Here is an 18,424-nt window from a genome sequence, read left to right as displayed (position 1 = left end):
AGATTCGGTGAAGGGTATTTTGGTAGAGGGTTAGAGGTGGAAGTTGGAGACAGCCTAAGATAAAATCAGATGACAGAATGGCACCTGCCCTGCTGCACGAAGTGGGTGTGGGTGGATCTGCCCAAGCCCTTCTGCTTGGGAGCCCAAACTTGGAAGTGGGTTGTTGGAGAGAGACTGTGCAACGTGGCTGCGGTGAGATGTTTGCTGAGCTTGTGATGGAAGAGCATGAGGAAGCTGTGGTGTTGAGAGATCTTTGGAGATCTCCAGCCCAGCCCTGCACAAAGTTGGAATCCCATCAACATTAGGTCAGGCTGGCTGCTGCTTTCTCTTAGAAGTCTCTTCAGCATGGAGCTCCTACCATGTCTCCACAGGTGCTGCTTCTGCAGCAGAGAAGGTACTGCTAACACTGTCTCTGTGGTCCAAAGCCACACACCTGGCTGTGGTCCATCGTTGCATTGTTCGTGGTTGCTGTGAGGGTTCAGCTACACCTTCGTGGAGCTGAAGCCCACCCTTGGATTGACCCTGTACCTTTTCTTGCACACAGAGGGTGGAGGCCATCTTCTCAGTGTCACCATATATCACTCACCCCTTGTAGCCACCTGGTGCATCCTCACCAGCTTTTCAGCATCCTTTTTGAACTTGGAAGCCCTGAACTGGTGCAGCTTCACCAGTGTTGAGTAGAGGGACACAGCAGACTCCCTTGGTGCACTGGCCATGCTTCTCCTGCCCTGCCCTGGGGTGCAGTCTGCCTCCCTCGCCATCAGCACGTGCTGCTGGCATGTGCCTTGACCCTAGCATCTTCTTGGCAGGCTTCTTCCAGCCCAGCACCACCGCATGAGAGTCCTTCTGCGCCCAGCATGGCCATCTGCATGTCTCCATAGCGAGCTTCCTGGGGTTTCCCAGCACCCAGCCCACCCCTACCTTGGCCCTCGTGCGTTAAGGCTCTGTGGCAGGATGTGTCCACCTGCCCCCTCTGTTCTCTGCCTCTGTCATCAGGGGTGGGTCGGTGAAGGTGTCATGATCTCAGCCAGTATCGACCCACAGGCTGCTCTGCTCGTCACTGGCCAATGGCTGGTTGCTGAGCCATTGATTGCAGCCCCCAGCCTGGTGGTGTGGGCAGCTCCTGCCCATGCTTGCTGTCTCCAGCCCAGGTCCCTGGAGCCAGCCGTTCAGCCGGGTCAGCCGTGCGGGATCTGCCGTGGGGGATTCATACTGATGGGCCCTGCTTCCTCACCTGCTGGGGCATGGCCTCCAAGAGCATGATCTGCAGGGTCCTTGCAGGGGCTGGGGTGCAGGCAGAGCTCTCCTGACATTGACACCTTGTGTATCTTAGTGATGGGCACAGCAGGAGCCTTTCCCCTGCTGTCTGCATCTTCCTCTCTGAAGTGCCATTTCATACCCTCTGACCTGTTGGCGTGACATCTGCTGGGCTGTTTGATGAGGCTGATCATTAGCCAGTTCTTGCTGCATTGATCATTAATGACTCTGCATAATTAATGCTCATTAATGACTCTGCATTTGCACTGCATTGGTCGTTAATGGCTCTGCACAGCGCTGATGAAACCAGGACTTGTGTGAAATTGGAGTGGCACAGCCTGGGGAGGGACAGCCTCTGCACCAGGGCAGCTGAGGGGTGACCTGCTGGAAGGCAGCTCTGCAGAGGACGTGGGAGTGCTGGCAGACCACAAGTTGCCCATGAGCCAGCAATGTGTCCTTGTGGTCAAGAAGGCAAATGGTCTCCTGGGGTGCACAAAGAAGAGTGTGGCCAGCAGGCCAAGGGAGGTTCTCTGCCTGCTCTACTCTGCCCTAGTGAGGCCACATCTGCAGTCCTGGGTCCAGTTCTGGGCCCTTGCTTCAAGGGTGTCCAGAAGAGGCTCTGAAGCTGCTGAGGGGCCTGTAGCATCTCTGTGAGGAGTGAAGGCTGAGAGCCCTGGGCCTGCTGAGCCTGGAGAAGAGCAGCCCCAGAGGGGATCTGAGCAATGCTCAGCAAGAGCTAAAGGATAGAGGACAAGAGGATGGGGCCAGACTCCTCAGTGGTTGTGGAGTCTCCTTGTCTGGAGAGATTCCAAAGCCACCTGGACATTGTGATCCTGGGCAAGCTGCTGCGAGTGCCCCTGCTTGAGGAGGGACTGGATGATCCCCAGAGGTCACTTCCACCCCACACACAGGGGCTCAGAGGTGCTGCCTGCCAGAGCTCCCCGCTCTGCTCCCGGCTGTGTCTCAGTGTCTGCCCTGTTGGTGACAGGGGTGTGGGGACAGCTGGAGCCCCCTGCTCCAGTGCCAGCTGTGGTGACTTTGGCTGTCTCTCTCCGGTGGGAGCCATGTCCAGGTGCCACATCTTGCAGAGCTGCTTCCTGTTGTACTTGAGCATTGTTGGGAAGCCTGTTTCCCGGAGGGCTCCAGCTTCCTATCCCCATTCTGGATGCTTCCTGTGTTCAAGGTCCCATTGACAGCTGCTTCCTCCTCTTTTTTCCCACTTCTGGTCCATTTTGGGGTATTTTGGGTGTTCCTGGATTCTGAGCTGGTTCAGATCTTACAGTCAAATTCTTTTTGTTTTGGGGGTGGGCTTTTTGGAGGCTAGTGGAGTGTGAGCAGAGATCCCCGGGCTCCCCTGTGGTCCCGGTGTGGTGAAGGCAGCTGTGGCTGCAGTCCTGCTGTTAGTGAGGTGTCAGCAGGGCTGAGGAGCAGCTCCCTCCTGTCTTTCAGGTCAGTAGGGGGGTTCTGGAGGAGACCCTGGCTGGGCTCGAGCTCTGGCAGGTCCTGTAAAGGTCCAGTGGGATCTGAATTTGCAGCTGGAACTGATGGAGTCCAGTTCCAGCAGCTCTTGGCCAGTGCCATGTCAGTGTGAGAATCCCCCCACACTGCACCCCACGGTGGTCCTGCTGCTGCTCTCCTCATGCTCTCAGGGTGTCCCCAGCCCCATGTCCCCTCCTCTCCTTGAGCTAATTCTGCCAGTCCCGAGTGGCAGTGGCTGGTGCCCAATTTAGGTGGCACACTAAAATAAATGCCCAGGTAATGAGATTTTGGGTCACTTCAGAGATGAAGGAGGTGCTGTGCAGTTTCTACTTTAACAGTGGTCAGTGGCACTGGGCAGGGGAGGTCCCCGTGGTCCCCTTGCCTCAAAGGGCTCATTCTGGTGTCCTGGCACTGCCAGCCCACCCCATCTGGGGAAGGGGCTGTGGACAGGTCACATTTCTGGCACATCCTGACATCAGGCTGCCCTATGTTGGGGGCTAGTGGGGTGGCATAAGATGGCATGCCCTGGATTGTGGCTCAGCACCCTGGGCCATGGCACTGGGAGCTAGAAGTGGGATAGCTACTGTGGGCAGGCCCAGTGGGGCAGATGATGGGTACCACAGCCAGGACTGGCACCACAGCCAGGACACTAGGCACCCCTGGAGCACTGCTGGTGGCCCAGAGGACCTCCCATCCATGCCATTGCCAAGTTGGCAGTCTGCCTGACACCAGAGTCCTTGGGGAGCTGTTGTTAGCAGAATGGCACAGCACAGCAAGGAGGAAGCCTGCACCAGGAGCTGGCACAGCAGCGCTGCCCTTGGTGGCAGCAGCCATCTGCCTGTCTGTCTGCCCACCCTGCTCTGTCTGTCCAGCCTGTGCCTGTCCCCAGCATGGGGCCCAGGCTGACTCAGCCCGGCTGGGCCTGGCACTGCCTGACTCACTGCAGACTCCCCCATGCACTGCCTGTGCCTGACTCAGCAGTGCTGCCAGGCAGAGGCCTCCACCACTGTGCCCACCTCCGAGGGGTGTCAGCTCTGGCGGGCGGGCAGGGGGCACAGAGAGAGGCAGGGGGCACAGAGAGAGGCAGGGGGCAGGGGATGGAGTGAGGCAGCCCCACGGCTTGCAGCTGAACCGTGGGGTTGGAGGAGGTGACCTTTGTGAAGGGGACCCCGGGGGTAGCTCTGTCCCTGTGCGGTGCCCTGGCACCGCAGCTCCTCCACCTCGGCCCCACTGCAGGGGCTTCCTGGAGAAGCAAGGGAGCCTGGCACAGGGGCTGAGGGTGCCTGAGGGGAGCACAGGCTTGGGCCAGGAGTCGGAGAGCTTCTGCCCTGCCCGTGCCTGTCCTTGCATGTGCTGTGCAGCCTGAGGAGTCCTCTGCAGAGGCCGGAGGGGAGGCTGGCCTCCAGCACACAGCCTTCTCCTGCTGGAGCAGCTGCAGCTCTGGTTTCAGCTGTGTCCTGGTCTGCAGCTTTGCCAGCAGCAGAGTGGAGCTGGCTCCGTGGGAGCTGTGCCCCACAGACTGCCCCAGAAGGTGACTTCCCTTCATGCTCTCCAGGTCCTGGCTCTGTGCTGGAGCAGGGCTAGGGGCTCCGTGGGTGAGAAGCTGCTCTCCCAGACTGGGACATGGCAGGAAGGGCCTGGGGAGTGTGGATCTCACCACGGCAGGAATTGGGCTCCTGGCCAGCTTTCTGGTGCCCTCCAGGTGCTGGAAAGGCAGCAGATAGCTCATGCTGTGGAAAATGGCTCTTGGTTGGCATCTGCTGCCCGCTGCTCTGTGGTGGCATGTCATCAGTGGTGGCATGTCACTGGAGCTGGCCTGAGCAGCTGTGCTCCTTGGACTTGACTGCAGTGGCCAAGAGAGAGTCTCCCTGTGCACGACTCCCTGGACCCATTAGCTCATGGTGGTGCAGACCACAGCCATGCCAAGGCATCCGAGCACCAAGAGGCGGTTTGGGGTGGTGACCCCTTGAAGTGGACCCTGGCTGGGCAGAAGGCAGAGGGGCAGCTCTTCTGCCTCTTGGAAGATGCCCCTGGGTTACTTGAGTGCTCCTGGGTGCAGGCAGCTCTGCTGGTCCAACCCAGTGGCTTTGATGGTGCTGCCAGGATCGTGGCAGACGCTGCTGTGTTGTGCAAGCCCAAGACACTTGTTTGGAAGGCTTTGTGGTACTACCTGGGTCCTCTTCAGCTTTGTTCTCATTGAGGGCTTGTGGCTGCGAGGTGGAGTGAGACAGCAGGGCTGGACGGGACAGCCTCTGCTAGCGATGGTAATTAGAGCCTTGGCTTCCTGCCACTGCTCCTTAGTGCTGACCAGAACATCTGCAGAGCTTTGCTGTGTCAGGTGAAGGAGGAGGAAGCCTCCTGGCCTCTTCTTGGGCTGGCTGATTCTCATGTTAGTGCCCAAAGCCACCCAGTAACTCAGTGATGAGTCACCAGTACAAAAAGCTGATGCATCAGGGAAGCTGTGGTCAGCAGCACTGCTGCACAGTGGCCGAGATCAGCTGCTGATGTACAACCCAGGGCTGCTTTCAGCCACCATCAGGGTCATGGAATGGGTTGGGTGTTAAGGGACCTTTCAAGGTCATCTAGTTCCAACCCCCTGCAGTCAGCAGGGACATCTGCAACTGGAGCAGGTTGCTCAGAGCCCCAAACAACCTGACCTGCAATGGTTCCAGGGATAGGCATCTCCCACTTAGGGCAATCTGGGCCAGTCTCAATGTCTCCAGTATAACAAATCTCTCCCATCTCTCCAGTCTGAATCTCCCTCTTTCAGTTCACACCATCACCCCTTGTTCTGTCACAACAGACTCTGATCAAAAATCTGTCCCCAGCTTTCTGGTCAGCCTCTTGAAGTACTGAAAAGCCACCAGAAGGTCTCCTTGGAGCCTTCTCCACGCTGGACAATCCCAGCTCTCAGCCTGGCCTCACAGCAGAGAGCATTGCTGTGGCCCCTTCTGGCCGTGCTCCAACGGGTCCATGTCTCTGCTGTGCTGAGGGCTCCAGAGGTGGCCTCAGCACTGCAAGTGAGGTCTCAGCAGAGGGGAGCAGAAGAACAGAATCCTCTCTCTAGATGTGCTCTGGCTGCAGCCCAGGAGATGTTTCTCCTGTCTCCTGGTGCACTGACACAGGCTGAGCTCTCTGGAAGCTGAAATGACTGATATGTGAAACAAGAGTAGAACCTGATGGGATGGTCCTGCCCTCAGTGGAGCTGCCTGAGCATGGCTGGACATGGTGTTGGGGCTGGAAGGCATCTCAGGCATGTTGCTAGCACAGACCCTTGGTCAGGGCAGCTGTGGGAGGCTGGTGTGGAGCTTGGTATCCTCTGCTGGCACTGGAGACAGCAGTGCTGGTGCTGAGAGATACCCAGGGCTGGTGATTGTCTGTAGCCAGAGTCTCTAATTCTGCTGTTTCCATGGCAATGGAAGGATCTTGTGATGGAGCTGTGAGGCTGAGGTGGCAACACTCCTGTCCTTTGAGCCGTAGGCCCAGTGTGGTTACCAGAATTCTGCTCCAGGAAGCAGTGTGGGGACACAGCCCTGTCCTTGTGCCCTCAGAAAGCTGCTCCAGAAAGCTCTATCTGTCTTTATGGACCCTGACAGAAACATCTGCAGGTCCTCAAGCTCTGGGGATGCTGCTGTCACCAAAGGGAGGTGTGGGAGCCAAGAGCTGGGGGAGTCCAGCACAGTGTGAGGTGACTGTGCTGGAGGTGCCACCCCCTGTGTCACTCCTCCAGGCCCCTCCATGCTCAGGCAGAGGTGTGAAGTAGGTTGATGACTTGTGCACTAAAAGTGCTTCTTTTTCTCTGCTGACTGTGGGAGGGCTGAGGGTGACAGGAGCAGATACAGACACCTGAACCACAGATGGCTTTGAGTTCAGCCTGAGAAGGTGGAGCAGGTGTGATGGGACCCACTGACTTGGCGATGGCCTCCTGGGCATGGTGTTGGTGACAGAGGCCGTCTGGGGCTGGTGGATTCAGCAGAGCATCTCCTAGGATGCCCCATGGAAGCCAGCATCTCCAGAGCAGATCCATTCTTGGGTGGCTGGAAGAGTTTTGGTACGTTCATCCCACCTCTCCTGGGTCCTTCAACCTGGCTCAGTGCTCCACCCTTGGCCTTTCTCCTCTTTCTGTGTCTAAGGCAATACTTTGAGCTGACCTGGAGGGAAACCTCTCAGCCACCATGGTCTGCACTGCATGGAGGTGGTTCAGTCCCAGCATACACAAATCAGATCATTTCTAGTCCAGCAGAAGACACATTTGAGTTTGGTCACGTTTGGATGATGCAACATCCTGGGGGTTGTGTTGGTTTGGAGGAACCCTCTGTGATACCCTGCTGTGCTCTTCCTCCTCCTAACCTGGAACCTCCTGTGGGCCATGGATCTCCCCAGGCCAAAGCAGCATCTTTTTGGTTCTATAGCCCTTCGTGGAGCCTTCGTCCTTGAATTTGTCTCATCATCTTCTGAGTGATGTTAGCTCAGCCCCTGCTGCGTCCCCTGACAAGGGACAGGCTGTGTTTCATCCGTGAGATCTCCTTGTCTTTGGAACCTGCTCCTGATTAATTGGATCTGATGTCCCCTGGTTGGTGTTTGGGAAGGAACACCGAACAAATTGTTCCCTGGTGGCCTTCCCCTGCTGTGGAAGCTTTCATTCCCCCTCTGCCATCTTCCCTTCCAGGCTCCTGCTATAGAAGCTGCTCTGATCATCCCTTGCCCCTCACAGCAGCTTTTCCAGGCCTCTGACTCCGGGTTCAGGAGTTGCTGGGTAGCTGAGGGATGCTGCAGATGTACAGTCTTCAGGCCACAGATCATGGTGAGAGCATGGAGATGGTCCCTCTTTGTGCCTCATCCTTCTCCCAATGTCTGCCAGTCCCTCTTTGTGCCTCTTCCTTCTCCCAGTGACTGCCAGGCACCTGTCAGCTCCTCAGCATCACTGAGCAGCATGCTGGTGTCTGCATGGAGCTGTTTGGGACAACCTCAGCTGCATGTGAGTGGTGAGGAGGAGCTGGAGCTGTTGTTGTGGATGTGACACAGGAACTGTGTTCTCCCAAGCACTCCACGCTTCATCACCCACTGCTCTGGCACTGCTTACTCAGGGTGCTGAGCTCCTTCCCAGCGCTCTGCCTTTGTTGCTGCTCTCCTGACTCATGCCTGGAGCTGAGCTGATGTTGTTGTGCTTTTTGTGCTGCCTGCAAGCGCCGCACGTGGGCTGGCACCGTCCCCTCCTGGGCTCTGGGCTGCAGTGGAACGAGGACATGTTGCCCGCCAGGAGCCTTGCTGCACTGGGCCAAGCAGAGCTCAGCTCCATGGCTGAGCCTCATCAGGTTTGTTCTTCCTCTGGAGCTCTTTTCCAGTGGGACTGTTTCCTGTGTATTCCCATGGACCCAGTGAGCAAACCCTGGTCTCAAGTGCCACAGTCCCCGAAGTGAATGGCACAGCAAGGTTTTGGTGGCAGAGGCACTGGCAGAGATGGGTAGTGCTAGCTCTTGGCTCCCTGCAGAACATCTCCCCAGCTTCCTAGCATCCCCACCCTGCTTGTAGTGTTCCTGGAGAGCTGGGAGGGCAGATGCAGACATGGAGGGGACCTTGCTTTTGAAGCTGGGCCTGCTGTGTCCCTCAAGTGGCCCAGCAATGTTCGGTGTGGTCCCAGCCCTTCCCAGATGCCTCTGTTGGTCTGAATGCTGCTCAGGAGTCAGGGCTTGGTTCACCTCATGGACTATAGCAGGTGATGGGGGAACAAAAGCAGCTCTTCTGCAGGCTGAACAAGCCCACTTGCCCTCAGCCTTGGCTCCAGGGCAAGTGCCCAGTCCTGGGCTTCCACATTCCTTCCACAAAACCTCTCCATGTGCTGTCCAGAAGTGTTCTTGATGGGGCGGTGGCAGCCCTCACTCCCTGGTAGTGCTCTGCTGTCCCCCCAGCCTCGGTGAGCCCATGCTGCTTATTCCATCTTGCCTCCAGGACAGCATCAACCCCATCTAGAGCGACAGAAGGAGGTCAGGTGGAGGTCTGACACTCAGTGGCACTGGTTGGGCCTGTGCCAGACAAGGCTTTGGTGCTCTGAGCACACTGATTGCAGACACAAGTGATGCCAAGGCTCTTGGGTCTGTTGTAGCGTAACCAGTGGTCTCTCTGGAGCCATCCAGGCCCTTCCTTGATATCAGGACATCTGCAGGTCAGGAGGGGAGGGCAGGAGGTTCCCTTTCATGTGCAGCTCCTTGTAGAGCCCTGGGGTTTTCTCCCAGAAGGGTTGGTAGCAATGTGGTGATCTCCTTGCCAGTGGGGTGTGCCCAGCTGTTTTTGCTTGATGTCACAAAACCACTTACACAAGGGTAGTTCTGAGCCAAAGTCCTCTGCAGCAAGAACATCAACAGCAAAGTCCATCAGTGACTGCAGGCTGCTGAGGGATGCCCTGTCTGTTCCCGGGGCACCCAGACCCCCTAGCTGATGGGGAAGGCTGCACTGAGCTGAGCTCAGCCGGGCGTGTACGTGGGGACAGCAAGGCTGTGCTGCCAGTAGTGGTTAGCAGAGGAGAAGTTGATGTTATGGAGCACAAAGCAAGACTAAAGGTGAGCAAACTGAGGGGCTGAGATGCCAGCAGCAGGCTCCATCCAGCCTGGGTGGTGGCAGTGGGGAGTGAGGAGGTTGGCTGGGCACAGGGATGACTTTGACCATGGCTCTGGTCCCCGGCCAGCTGAGATGCTCAGGGTGTTGGTAGCCTTTCTGCCCCATGCTTGGGGAGGTGGAGACCTTCCTTGGAATGGTTGTTCAGTGTTGAACAAAGGCCTCCAAGGTGGGGTGTTTTGAGGTTCCCAGCTGTGGGTTGCTCACAGCAAGGAGCTGGGGGAGCTGACTGAGGGAGCTTTCTGGTCACCAGGCTACCAGGAAAGGATGGCCAAGGCTGGAGCAGGTAATGCACCGCCAGCTTGGCATAGGACACGTGGGGTGACCCAGGTCTGTGTGACATAGTCACAACCCCTGGCATGGATCCCTGGAGAGCACGATCCCAGCTCATGGAGAGTTAGAGGAGGAGAAGTAGTACCAAATGGCATGGTTTGATGTGATCTGCTGTTCATGAGGCTGAGAGCTGGTTTGGCATGGCTGGGCACCCCACTGCCCCCCAGGCCCCCCAGCAGCTTTGCTCTGGAGATGTCTGCTTGGTCCTGCTGAGGATCAGACGGCTTGGGGGTGGGGAGAGGCACCTGAAACTGTCACCTCTTGCCCTGACCGCAGGGGAAGTTCACTTCGTGCTGCGGTGGTTGGTGTCTTCCTCTGCAAGTCTCTGCGGGCAGGCAATGGGAGCACACTGGGCTCTGTGGGACCTTGTGTCGGCAGGGGGACAATGCCAGCGGCCAGGGGCAGTGTGGCAGAGGGGGGTGGACAGAGCAGGTGATGCAGAGGCTGCACAGCCTCCCTTTTGGGGACCGGCACCTGTGGGCTGAGGTGTTGGTGGCTGCTGCAGGAGCCTTTGGGGACTTTAAGACCATGAGAGCACAGGTGTGAGTCTGTCACCTTCCATCCTCTGGGGTTTGGAGCTCACATCCTGGGTCCGAGACCCTGGATTTGAGGGGGGCTGGTGGGGTGTTTTGGCCACTGGAAAGGGTTGGGGGGTATTGTTTCTCGAGGACAGGGTGGTTGGGCTGACCAGAAAAGGTTCTGGTGTGATCTGCAGGCTGTGGTTGTGCCCAGACCTCTGAGCTCCGTTTTCCAGCCCCGGCAGTGCCCAGAGCCTGTAAGGACCAGTGAGTGTCTGTCCCTCCGCTCGGGGCTGGGGGAAGTGGCTCCGTCTGCCCTCCCCTCCCCTCTTTTGGGCACAGAATGCTCTGTCCCCGTCGCTGCCCTGTGGGGCCAGCAGGCAGGGCCCGGTTTCCGTCACCACCTCGCCAAGTGACGGGCGGTGACGCGCTGGCAGCGTGGGCTGTGACGCCGGGCTGCGGGGGCTGCGGCGCTGCGCACCCCACGCCGGGCAGGACGGATGCTCCTGTTTGGGCAGAGCCTCATCAGTATTCCTGGTGCGTGGCTGAGCCGGCTGGAGCTGCTCTGTGAAGCCTGGCAGCTCCTGACGCAGCATTCGGGGTCCTCCTGCAGCTGCGGGTGGGCTCAGTCCTTGCCTGTGGCACTACTGTGAGCCCACTGCTGCTCCTCCTGCCCCGTGCTGTCCTGTGGGCCAGGCTGGAGCGCGAGTGCCAGGGTCTTGGGCATCACAGAGCCAAGGGGTGGTCTGGAAGTGACCTTAAAGATCGTCAAGTTCCAACCCCCCTGCCATGGGCAGGGATGCCTCCCACTAGATCAGGATGCTTAAGGACCCATCCAAGAAGCTATTTTTGAACACAACTAGGGAGGGGACACCCAAAAACTCTCTGGACAACCTGTTCCAGTGTCTCACAACCCTCGCAGTGAAGAGCTTCTCCCTTGGATCTCACCTAAATCTCCCTTCGTTCAGTTCAAAGCCTTTGTCCTTCTGCTGGATGCTGCAGTGGCTCTCCCAGGCTGGGGCCCCTCTGCAGAGCCACAGCATCTTCAGACACGGGTGTGCTGGTGAATGCAGGATGAACGTCCCTTTGCAGCAAACCCTTCACATCTGTGGACAGCTGGAGCAGAAATCCTGGTGCCAGTGAGGTCTGGAGAGCATTTCACCAGGCACGGTTCAGGCTTCTCCATTTCAGGGCTCCACCCTGCACTTGGGGCTGGGGACCAGCCAGCAGTGGAAAGTTCCCTGCCTCTCGACGCCTTCCCATGCAGCTGTTGTTCAGCCTCTCGTGGCTTGTGGTTAATCTAAGACAGATGTTCAGCACCATGATATTTGTACCATGAGTGTGACTCGGGGAAGTGGTGGTAGGAGCCTGACTTGCTCCTGTCCCCAAGCGCCTGCCCCAGGGCACAGTTGAAAAAGTCCCATCTGCTGCTAGGTCCCAACCTGGGAGCTCCTCTGCTCTGGACGACTCCAGCAGCAGCCGCCAGCCTGCTGTGAGGGTGCAGTGCCAGTTTCCACTGGTGTCCACACTGCACCCGCCAAACCCAGTAGCACATAGGGTAAACTGCCTGAGAAGAGGCTCCTGAAAGGTGTTTGGGGCATATTCCAGTGCCAGCCATCTCTAGACACTGGTGGCTTCTGGTTTTCCAGGCTCATTCCCAGAACGGTTCTTCCACCTGTTGCTGGTTTTAGGGAAGGGCAACAAAGCTGGTGAAGGGTCTGGAGAACAGATCTGGTGAGGAGCAACTGAGGAGCCTGGTGCTGTTCAGCCTAGAGAAAAGGAGGCTGAGGAGAGACCTTCTGTCTCTCTCCAGCTCCCTGGAAGGAGGTTGGAGCCAGGTGGGGGCTGTTCTCTTCTCTGAAGGAACAAGTGATAGGCCCAGCAAGGAACAAATGATGTCACAGCAGGCCCTGCTGAAAAGTCTGTCCCCAGCTTTTTGGTCAGCTCCTCGAAGCACTGAAAGGTAACCAGGAGGTCGGTCTCCCTGGAGCCTTCTCTTCTCCAGGCTGAACAACCCCAACTCTCTCAGCCTGGCCTCACAGCAGAGGACTTCCAGCCCTTCCAGCACTGCTGTGGCCTCCTCTGGCCCTGCTCCAACAGGTCCATGTGCTGAGAAGCTCACGAGGGTATGGGGCTGGTTCCCTGTGTCTGTGTGGCTCCTGACGTGTGTGCCATAACCTCCTCAGACAGACTTGTCTGGTCCTCAGTGCTTTTTGGGAGCTGCTCCTGGCTGCAGAATGGCTGCTCCAGGAGATGGGACACCAGATGATGCGGATGAGAGTTGGATCCAGTCTGGCAGCTCATGTGTTCCTGTGACCTTGGCACAGATGGCAGAGCTTTGGCAGGTTGTCAGGCGCCTTCTGCTCAGTTTCAGGCAGTGGTGCCCATTGGTTTGGGAGGGAGCTGGGTGAGTCTCGTCTTCTGCCTCAGAAGCTCTGCAATGGCATGGAGAGGGACTTGTTTTGGCTGCTCTGCGCTGTGGGTGGCTGCTTCTGGGTCTGGGTGGCTGCTCCATGTGCTCAGCACCGTGTAGCTGGCAGGGTGTGCTCCTGAGATGGAGATGCCACTGTTGGAAAAGTCAAGGAGAGGAAAGGGCTTCCAGCTGCCCGAGAAGGCTGCTGGGTCATTGCTCTGCTTTGGCAGCATGGTGGTGGCATCCTCTGTCCGTAACAGGGATGGTGATGTAAAGTGAGGGCTTGGGAGAGGATGGAGAAGGGAGAGGAGGAACTTGTCTGAGAACTTGGCTGTGCTATGGGAATGGGGAAAGGCTGGACCTGAGTGGTGCCCCATGGCGGAGTGGGGTTTAGCCATGTCTTGGGGTTGTGGGCAGTGCCCAGGGTGAGCTGCATCCATGGAGGACCAAAGAGGAGATGTTCCACGTGGTGAGGAAGGACATGCGCTGGAGGGGGTGAGGGATGGAAGAGAGGGCAAAGTCCAAAAGCTGGTGGAGTTTTGGAAGAGTCGTGGCAGTGGAGTCAAAGATTCCTGGACAAGGACGAAGAGAAGGAGGTGTTGCCGTTGAGATGTCCCCTGGAGAGGCCCTGAGGGGCAGCCGCTGGCCGGTCGTGCGCCAGAGCCCGCTGAAGGGCAGTGCAGCCCAGCGGCATCGAGCTGCCGGTGTCTGTGCGGGGAGCGCAGGGGCAGCACTGGGATCCCGCGGGCAGCGAGGCCGGGGAGAGACACAGTGTCCCTGCGGGGCGGAGACCGGGACGAGGGCGCACGGCGGCAGCGACGAGCGGGTGGGACTGTGAGGGTCGCTGTGCGCCGGGGACCGGGAGCGTCTTTGCCGGTGCTGCTTCACCAGGGCCGCTAGAGGGCGCTCCAAGGCAGCGGCGGCCACCGGCCGCGCCGCCTGGCGGGCAGTGACGGCACCCGCGTCGCACCGGGGGAGGGTCCCTGGTCCCACTCCCCTGGCGCCAGGTCCTACATTCCAGCCCCTGGTCCCAGGCCCCGGTACCCGGTCCTAGCTCAGTCGGGCGATGCGGACGACCCCGCAGTGCTTTGCCCGGATCTCGGTCCTGCCCCGACGGGGCCCAGATCGGATCGGGCAGCGAGCATCCCGAAGGGGCGGGTGCGGCAGCGCCGCCGCGGGCACTGAGGGCTGTCGGGCGGTGACAGAACTCGGCACAACCCTGGGGCTGCAGCCGAGCGCGGAGCTGGGTCTCCGTGTTTCGGGTGGCGCCGGAGAGGCGCGGCCCCGTCGGGCGGCCCCAGCCCCGGCCGCGGCCCCGTTCCGGGGCGGGCCCAGGCCCGTGCTGGCGGCGCGCCGGAGCGCAGCCCGGGCATGCCGGCGCGGCGTGGGAGCCGTCAGGCAGCGATCGCTGCGCGGGGTCCCGCTGCGCCACCTCCCCGGGGCCGGCCGCCGGCAGCGGCGCGGAGCGGCGGGCGGCCCGGGGCCATGGGGCAGCCCCTCAGCTGACGGCCGATGGCGGAGGGCTGGCGCTGGAGCCAGGCGGGCCGGGGCCCCCCGCGGCCGAGCCCCCGCCGCGCCGTCAGCGTCTGCGAGTCGCTGGACCTGCAGGGCGTCCCCGCCGTCCAGGCCGCGCTCCGCGCCGCGCAGCACCAGCGCCGGCGGCCCAAGAGCTTCTGCGCGGCGGGGAACGGTCTGGCGGCCGCCGCACTGCTGCCCCCGCCGCCCCCCGCCCGCGGCAGCCTGCTCGATTTCTTCCGGCGGCGCTCGCCCCGCAGGCCGGGCCCGGAGCCCGAGCCCGAGTCCGACCCTGAGCAGCCTGCCGGGCCCGACGGGGCGCAGCGCCCGAGCCCCGGCAGCGTCACCTTCCTGCCCCCAGGCCGCCCGCCGCAGCCCGCCGACAGCCCCGGCTTTCTACGGGGGGGCTCCCTGTGGGGCAGCCGCCGCTGGAACCTCTTCGGGAGCAGCGGCCGGAGCAGCCCTGGTCCCCGGAGGAACTTCAGCTCCCTGCGGAAAAGTTTTAGCTTCCGCCTGCGCCGGGGCCACGACCTGCGGCGCTCGGATTCGGGGGTTCTGCTGCGCCCCCCGCGCCTCCGCACCAAGAGTGAGGGCGACGCCAGCTCCCTGCACACCTGCCCCAGCAAACGGGACCTGCTGTACCCGGAGCTGGCCCGGGCCGGGGGCAGACTTCACGCCGACTCGGGCCAAGCGGGGGGACTCTGGAAGCTCCTCACCAGCCGCTTCCGAAAGCGAGAGCGTGGCAGCACTGGTGGCCCGTGCCCCAAGGACCTCCACGGTGTGGCGGAGCCAGTTCTGCTGGGCAGTGGCCCGCTGCGGGCACTGGGTAAGTGCTGGCCCGACTGGGCTCCTGGGCTGGGATCAGGCACCCGGTCATGACCTAATGCCCTGTGGGGTTGGCACTTGGCAGAGCTAGGGTGTGTGTTCGTGGGCCTGTTTGACACTCAGCAGCCGTGGACACCACTGTGACCACCCATCCTGACAGAGCTGGAAGGAGATGCTGGGGGGCTTTGCTGCCTGGCTGGACAGCTGGGAGCCAAGCATGTGTGTCCCATGTCCTTCTGCCCTGCTGGTGTCACAGCAAGGGCAAGGGGCGCTGAACGTCGTGCAGCAGCGTTGCGGGAGCAGAGGGAGAGGAGTCCCTTGCTCATGTGCAGAGGGGTCAGGGAGCTCAGAAATGTGCCCACACTTCCCCGCTGCCGTCGGGTAATACTCTGCTGGGGGCTGCCCTGAGGCCAGTTGGTGCTCACCGGGCCTGGAACAGCCTGTGGAGAGAGTGGTGGTGGTGGCATCCTGAGTGACAGGACAGAGGGCAGGAATGGCTGGGGAGGGGGCAAAGGACCCCTGTGGGGGTTGGGTATGTGATGGGCAGGTGGGTGCTTAACTTTGGTGTTTGGCCTCGCTGCCCTGGGTTCTTCTGTGCTTGGGCTTCTGCGCTCAGGCTGCCCAAGTGTGGAGGCCTCTGCCTCTGCCCGTGCCCTTGTGCCCCGTCCCACTCCATCTGCCCCAAAGCGAGCATGCAGGTGGCTGTGCTGCCAGGCATGGCTGGGCAGCCAGGGCAGCACCCGGGGGCTGTGCAAGGCACTGAGCACAGAGCTGAGGGCTGAGTCTGCTGCTCTGGGGGGGTGCTTCCTGGCCTCTGTAGGCTCCCAGTGCTGTTCCGAGGTCTGGGGGCTGCAGAGGCACTGCCCAGCTTGGCTCCTGTGCCAGGGGCATGGACTTGGGCTAGGATCTTCCCCAGGCAGTGGCTTCCCAGAGGAGTTTTGTGCCCAAGGCACCTCTCAGAAGAGCCAGGGACCAGCGCAGGAAGCCCAGGGGCTCGTCCTGCCCCTCCCCTTGTCGCTGGGCTCGGCTCCAGAGCAGGTCAGGGAGGCCCCGGGTGGGTGGCCGAGGCTCCCAGGGGGCCGCGGCTGGGTGCCGGGAGGCTCCCAGGCAAGGGGAGGCTGCGCTCATGGCTGGGGAATGTTGGGTGTACCCGGGCAGGGAGCGGCGGGGGCCTGCTGCTGCTTGCCTGCGGCTGCCCGCGGGAGCGGGGCCAGCAGCGGCCCGGCCGCCACCTTCCCAGGGGAGCAGCGGAGGCTGAGCCCTTCTCTTGGTGTCCTCAGCCCTCACCTGGCTGCAGAGGGACAGCTGGGGACTCTCCTTGGGTCCTTCTGCTGGAGGCTGCCTGAAGCTTCCCTGGACAGGGTTCCAGGCTCCCTGCAGTAGTGATCAGCAGCTGGCTGGGACCACTGCTTCTCATGGTGGCTGCTGTCTGCCCGTGTGGCTCCTACTGGAGCACCAGCTTGGGGGTGACCGTTCTGAACTTGTTGCAGCAGAGCAAGCCCAGCTCACTGGAGCTGCAGAGTTCACACTCGGGTTGGTGGTGGCTTAGGTGACCATTTTGGCCATTACCTGCCAGGTTTGCAGGACAGGACAGTTGATCCATATCCTGAGGGGGAAGCAGCAGAGAAACCTGCAGACCAAAGCTGCTGTTGCTTCTCAGTGTGCTGGTCTGTGGCTCGCTTTGGTGGGAGCTGTGAGCCCCTAAGCTGGGACACCCTAGGCTGGAGGTGCACATCAGTGCTGCTCAGCATGGACTTGCTGGAGGTGGCAGCTCTGGAGATCTCTTCTTCATTCTTGTTTCAGACACACAGGCCAGAAGTGTTTCTGACACCCTCCCAGCATCTCAGGTGCTTTGATGGTTGATGCTAGCACTGCCCACCTTAGCCCCAGGAGAGCTGTGGAGCAGTCCCAACATGCCCTCCCGAGGGGGTGCAGCTGCAGCTGTGGTTATCAGCTCCGTGGAAAAGCTGGATATCGGAATCCTGGCGGAGATGGAGCCAGCACCGCCCTGGTGCCAGGGCCTGGAGTGGCTTGTTTACAGCAGGCTCTGCTGTGAGCTGTTTCCAGGGACCACCAAAGAGCCAAGAGGGTGGTCTTGGTGCTGCTCCCCCAGCCCTGCTGAGACCTCTGGGTTCAGCTGGGATCAAGTATGGGGCGGGGTGGGCCAGAGAGCACAGTCTTACCCGACAAGGACTTGCAGAGCAGCCTGTGTGCAGCAGGATGGCAGTGCCAGGGAGTGTGATGTTCTCTTGATGCACCGGGGAGCACAGGAGAGCAGGGTCAGGGCAGAGTCCAGCCAGCTTGGACTGGTCGCAGCTAATGGTGGTCAGGGCTTCAGCAGAACATTCCTGGTTGGTGGAGGTATTGGCTGGGGCACTGCTGCAGGAACTGTTGGTGGGCACAGGCTTGGCAACACTGAATGGATTTGAGGCTGGAGTTTTGCCTGTACGTGGAGGCATCGTGGTGGGTGCAGCACCTCTGAAAGCTCAGGGGGTGCTCCTCACGACCATTTCCCTCTCCCAGGAAGGTGCCCTGCTTTTTGAAGTGCTTTACTCTGCCATGAAGAGAGCTAAGGTGTAGAGCCTGTGTGAGAGACTGCTGGGGGGAGAGAGGGTTTGTTTTTACATCAGTGGGGTGAAGTTTGCATAGAGAATGGAGAAGATAATGATAGGTATCATCTCTTGTTGGTACCTGCCTCGTCTCAGCTGGGAGGGGCAGCGAGGAGCAGGGATGTCTTGATGGGTTTAGAGACTGTGCCTCGGATGCTGAATCCAGTCTGGTGTCCATGCTGCAGAGGAATTTTAGGAGTCTAGAAGGTATTGGGAAGGAGTTGATGTGACACTGATCTTCAGGCCTAGTTCTCAGGCTGAGCTTGGAGGAGATGCAAGAAGTCAGTGCAGGGAAGCTGTGGTTATGCTCTGCAGGAAGAGGGAACTTCCAAACCCAACACCTTTCTATTCTCAGCCTGCCTTGGCTTGTGGAGTTAAGCAGCTAGAGCTGTGGTCAGGCCAGCCTACAGCAGGTTTGTGCAGTGACTCCACAGAGCTCTTGGTGGGTTATCTGTCTTTCCATCTCACCAGTTCTGGGGGGTTGTCCCCATCCAGCTGGCAGAGCACAAAGAACTTGGTGCAGTTCTTTGGTCTTGTGTGTGTGACTGGGCCCAATCTGGCAAGAAGAGGTGCCAAGAGCCTTGGAGCATGTGACTCTTCTGCAGTCCATGCCTTGCACAGTATACATGGCATGGTGGTACCAGCCACTGTCACAAGTGGTGGACCTGAGGAGCAAGGGCAGCAGCTCCTGGTACTCACAATGTTTCTCAGGTATCCACCAGATCCTCTCCTTTCACTGGTAGCTAATCCTTGCTGAGCTTATGTTCTGCACAGGTGTCTGCGGGCTGAGCCCTCTGCCAGCAGTGCTGACCTTGCCCATGCTGGCCCCTGACCTGGAGAACCTCTTCCTGCCAGCATTGCCA

General features: G+C 60.0%; 1 protein-coding gene across 3 annotated transcripts in view; it reads left to right on the top strand.

The window, feature by feature from the left end:
* The window catches only part of AGAP3 (ArfGAP with GTPase domain, ankyrin repeat and PH domain 3), a 97,172-nt gene that overhangs the window by 10,203 nt on the left and 68,545 nt on the right, over positions 1–18,424 (top strand). The window contains exon 1 of one of the 3 annotated variants that reach the window (XM_064162670.1): positions 14,125–14,953. The exons of the other annotated variants lie outside the window; for them this stretch is intronic. Within the exon in view, the coding sequence (XP_064018740.1) occupies positions 14,125–14,953 (829 nt within the window). Of the gene's footprint in view, positions 1–14,124; positions 14,954–18,424 lie in introns of those variants that run through there. 3 annotated transcript variants of the gene reach the window in all.

Source organism: Pogoniulus pusillus, chromosome 23 (genome assembly GCF_015220805.1).
Source record: "Pogoniulus pusillus isolate bPogPus1 chromosome 23, bPogPus1.pri, whole genome shotgun sequence".
NCBI classification, from domain to species: Eukaryota; Metazoa; Chordata; class Aves; order Piciformes; family Lybiidae; genus Pogoniulus; species Pogoniulus pusillus.
This window is presented reverse-complemented; position numbering and strand designations above follow the sequence as displayed.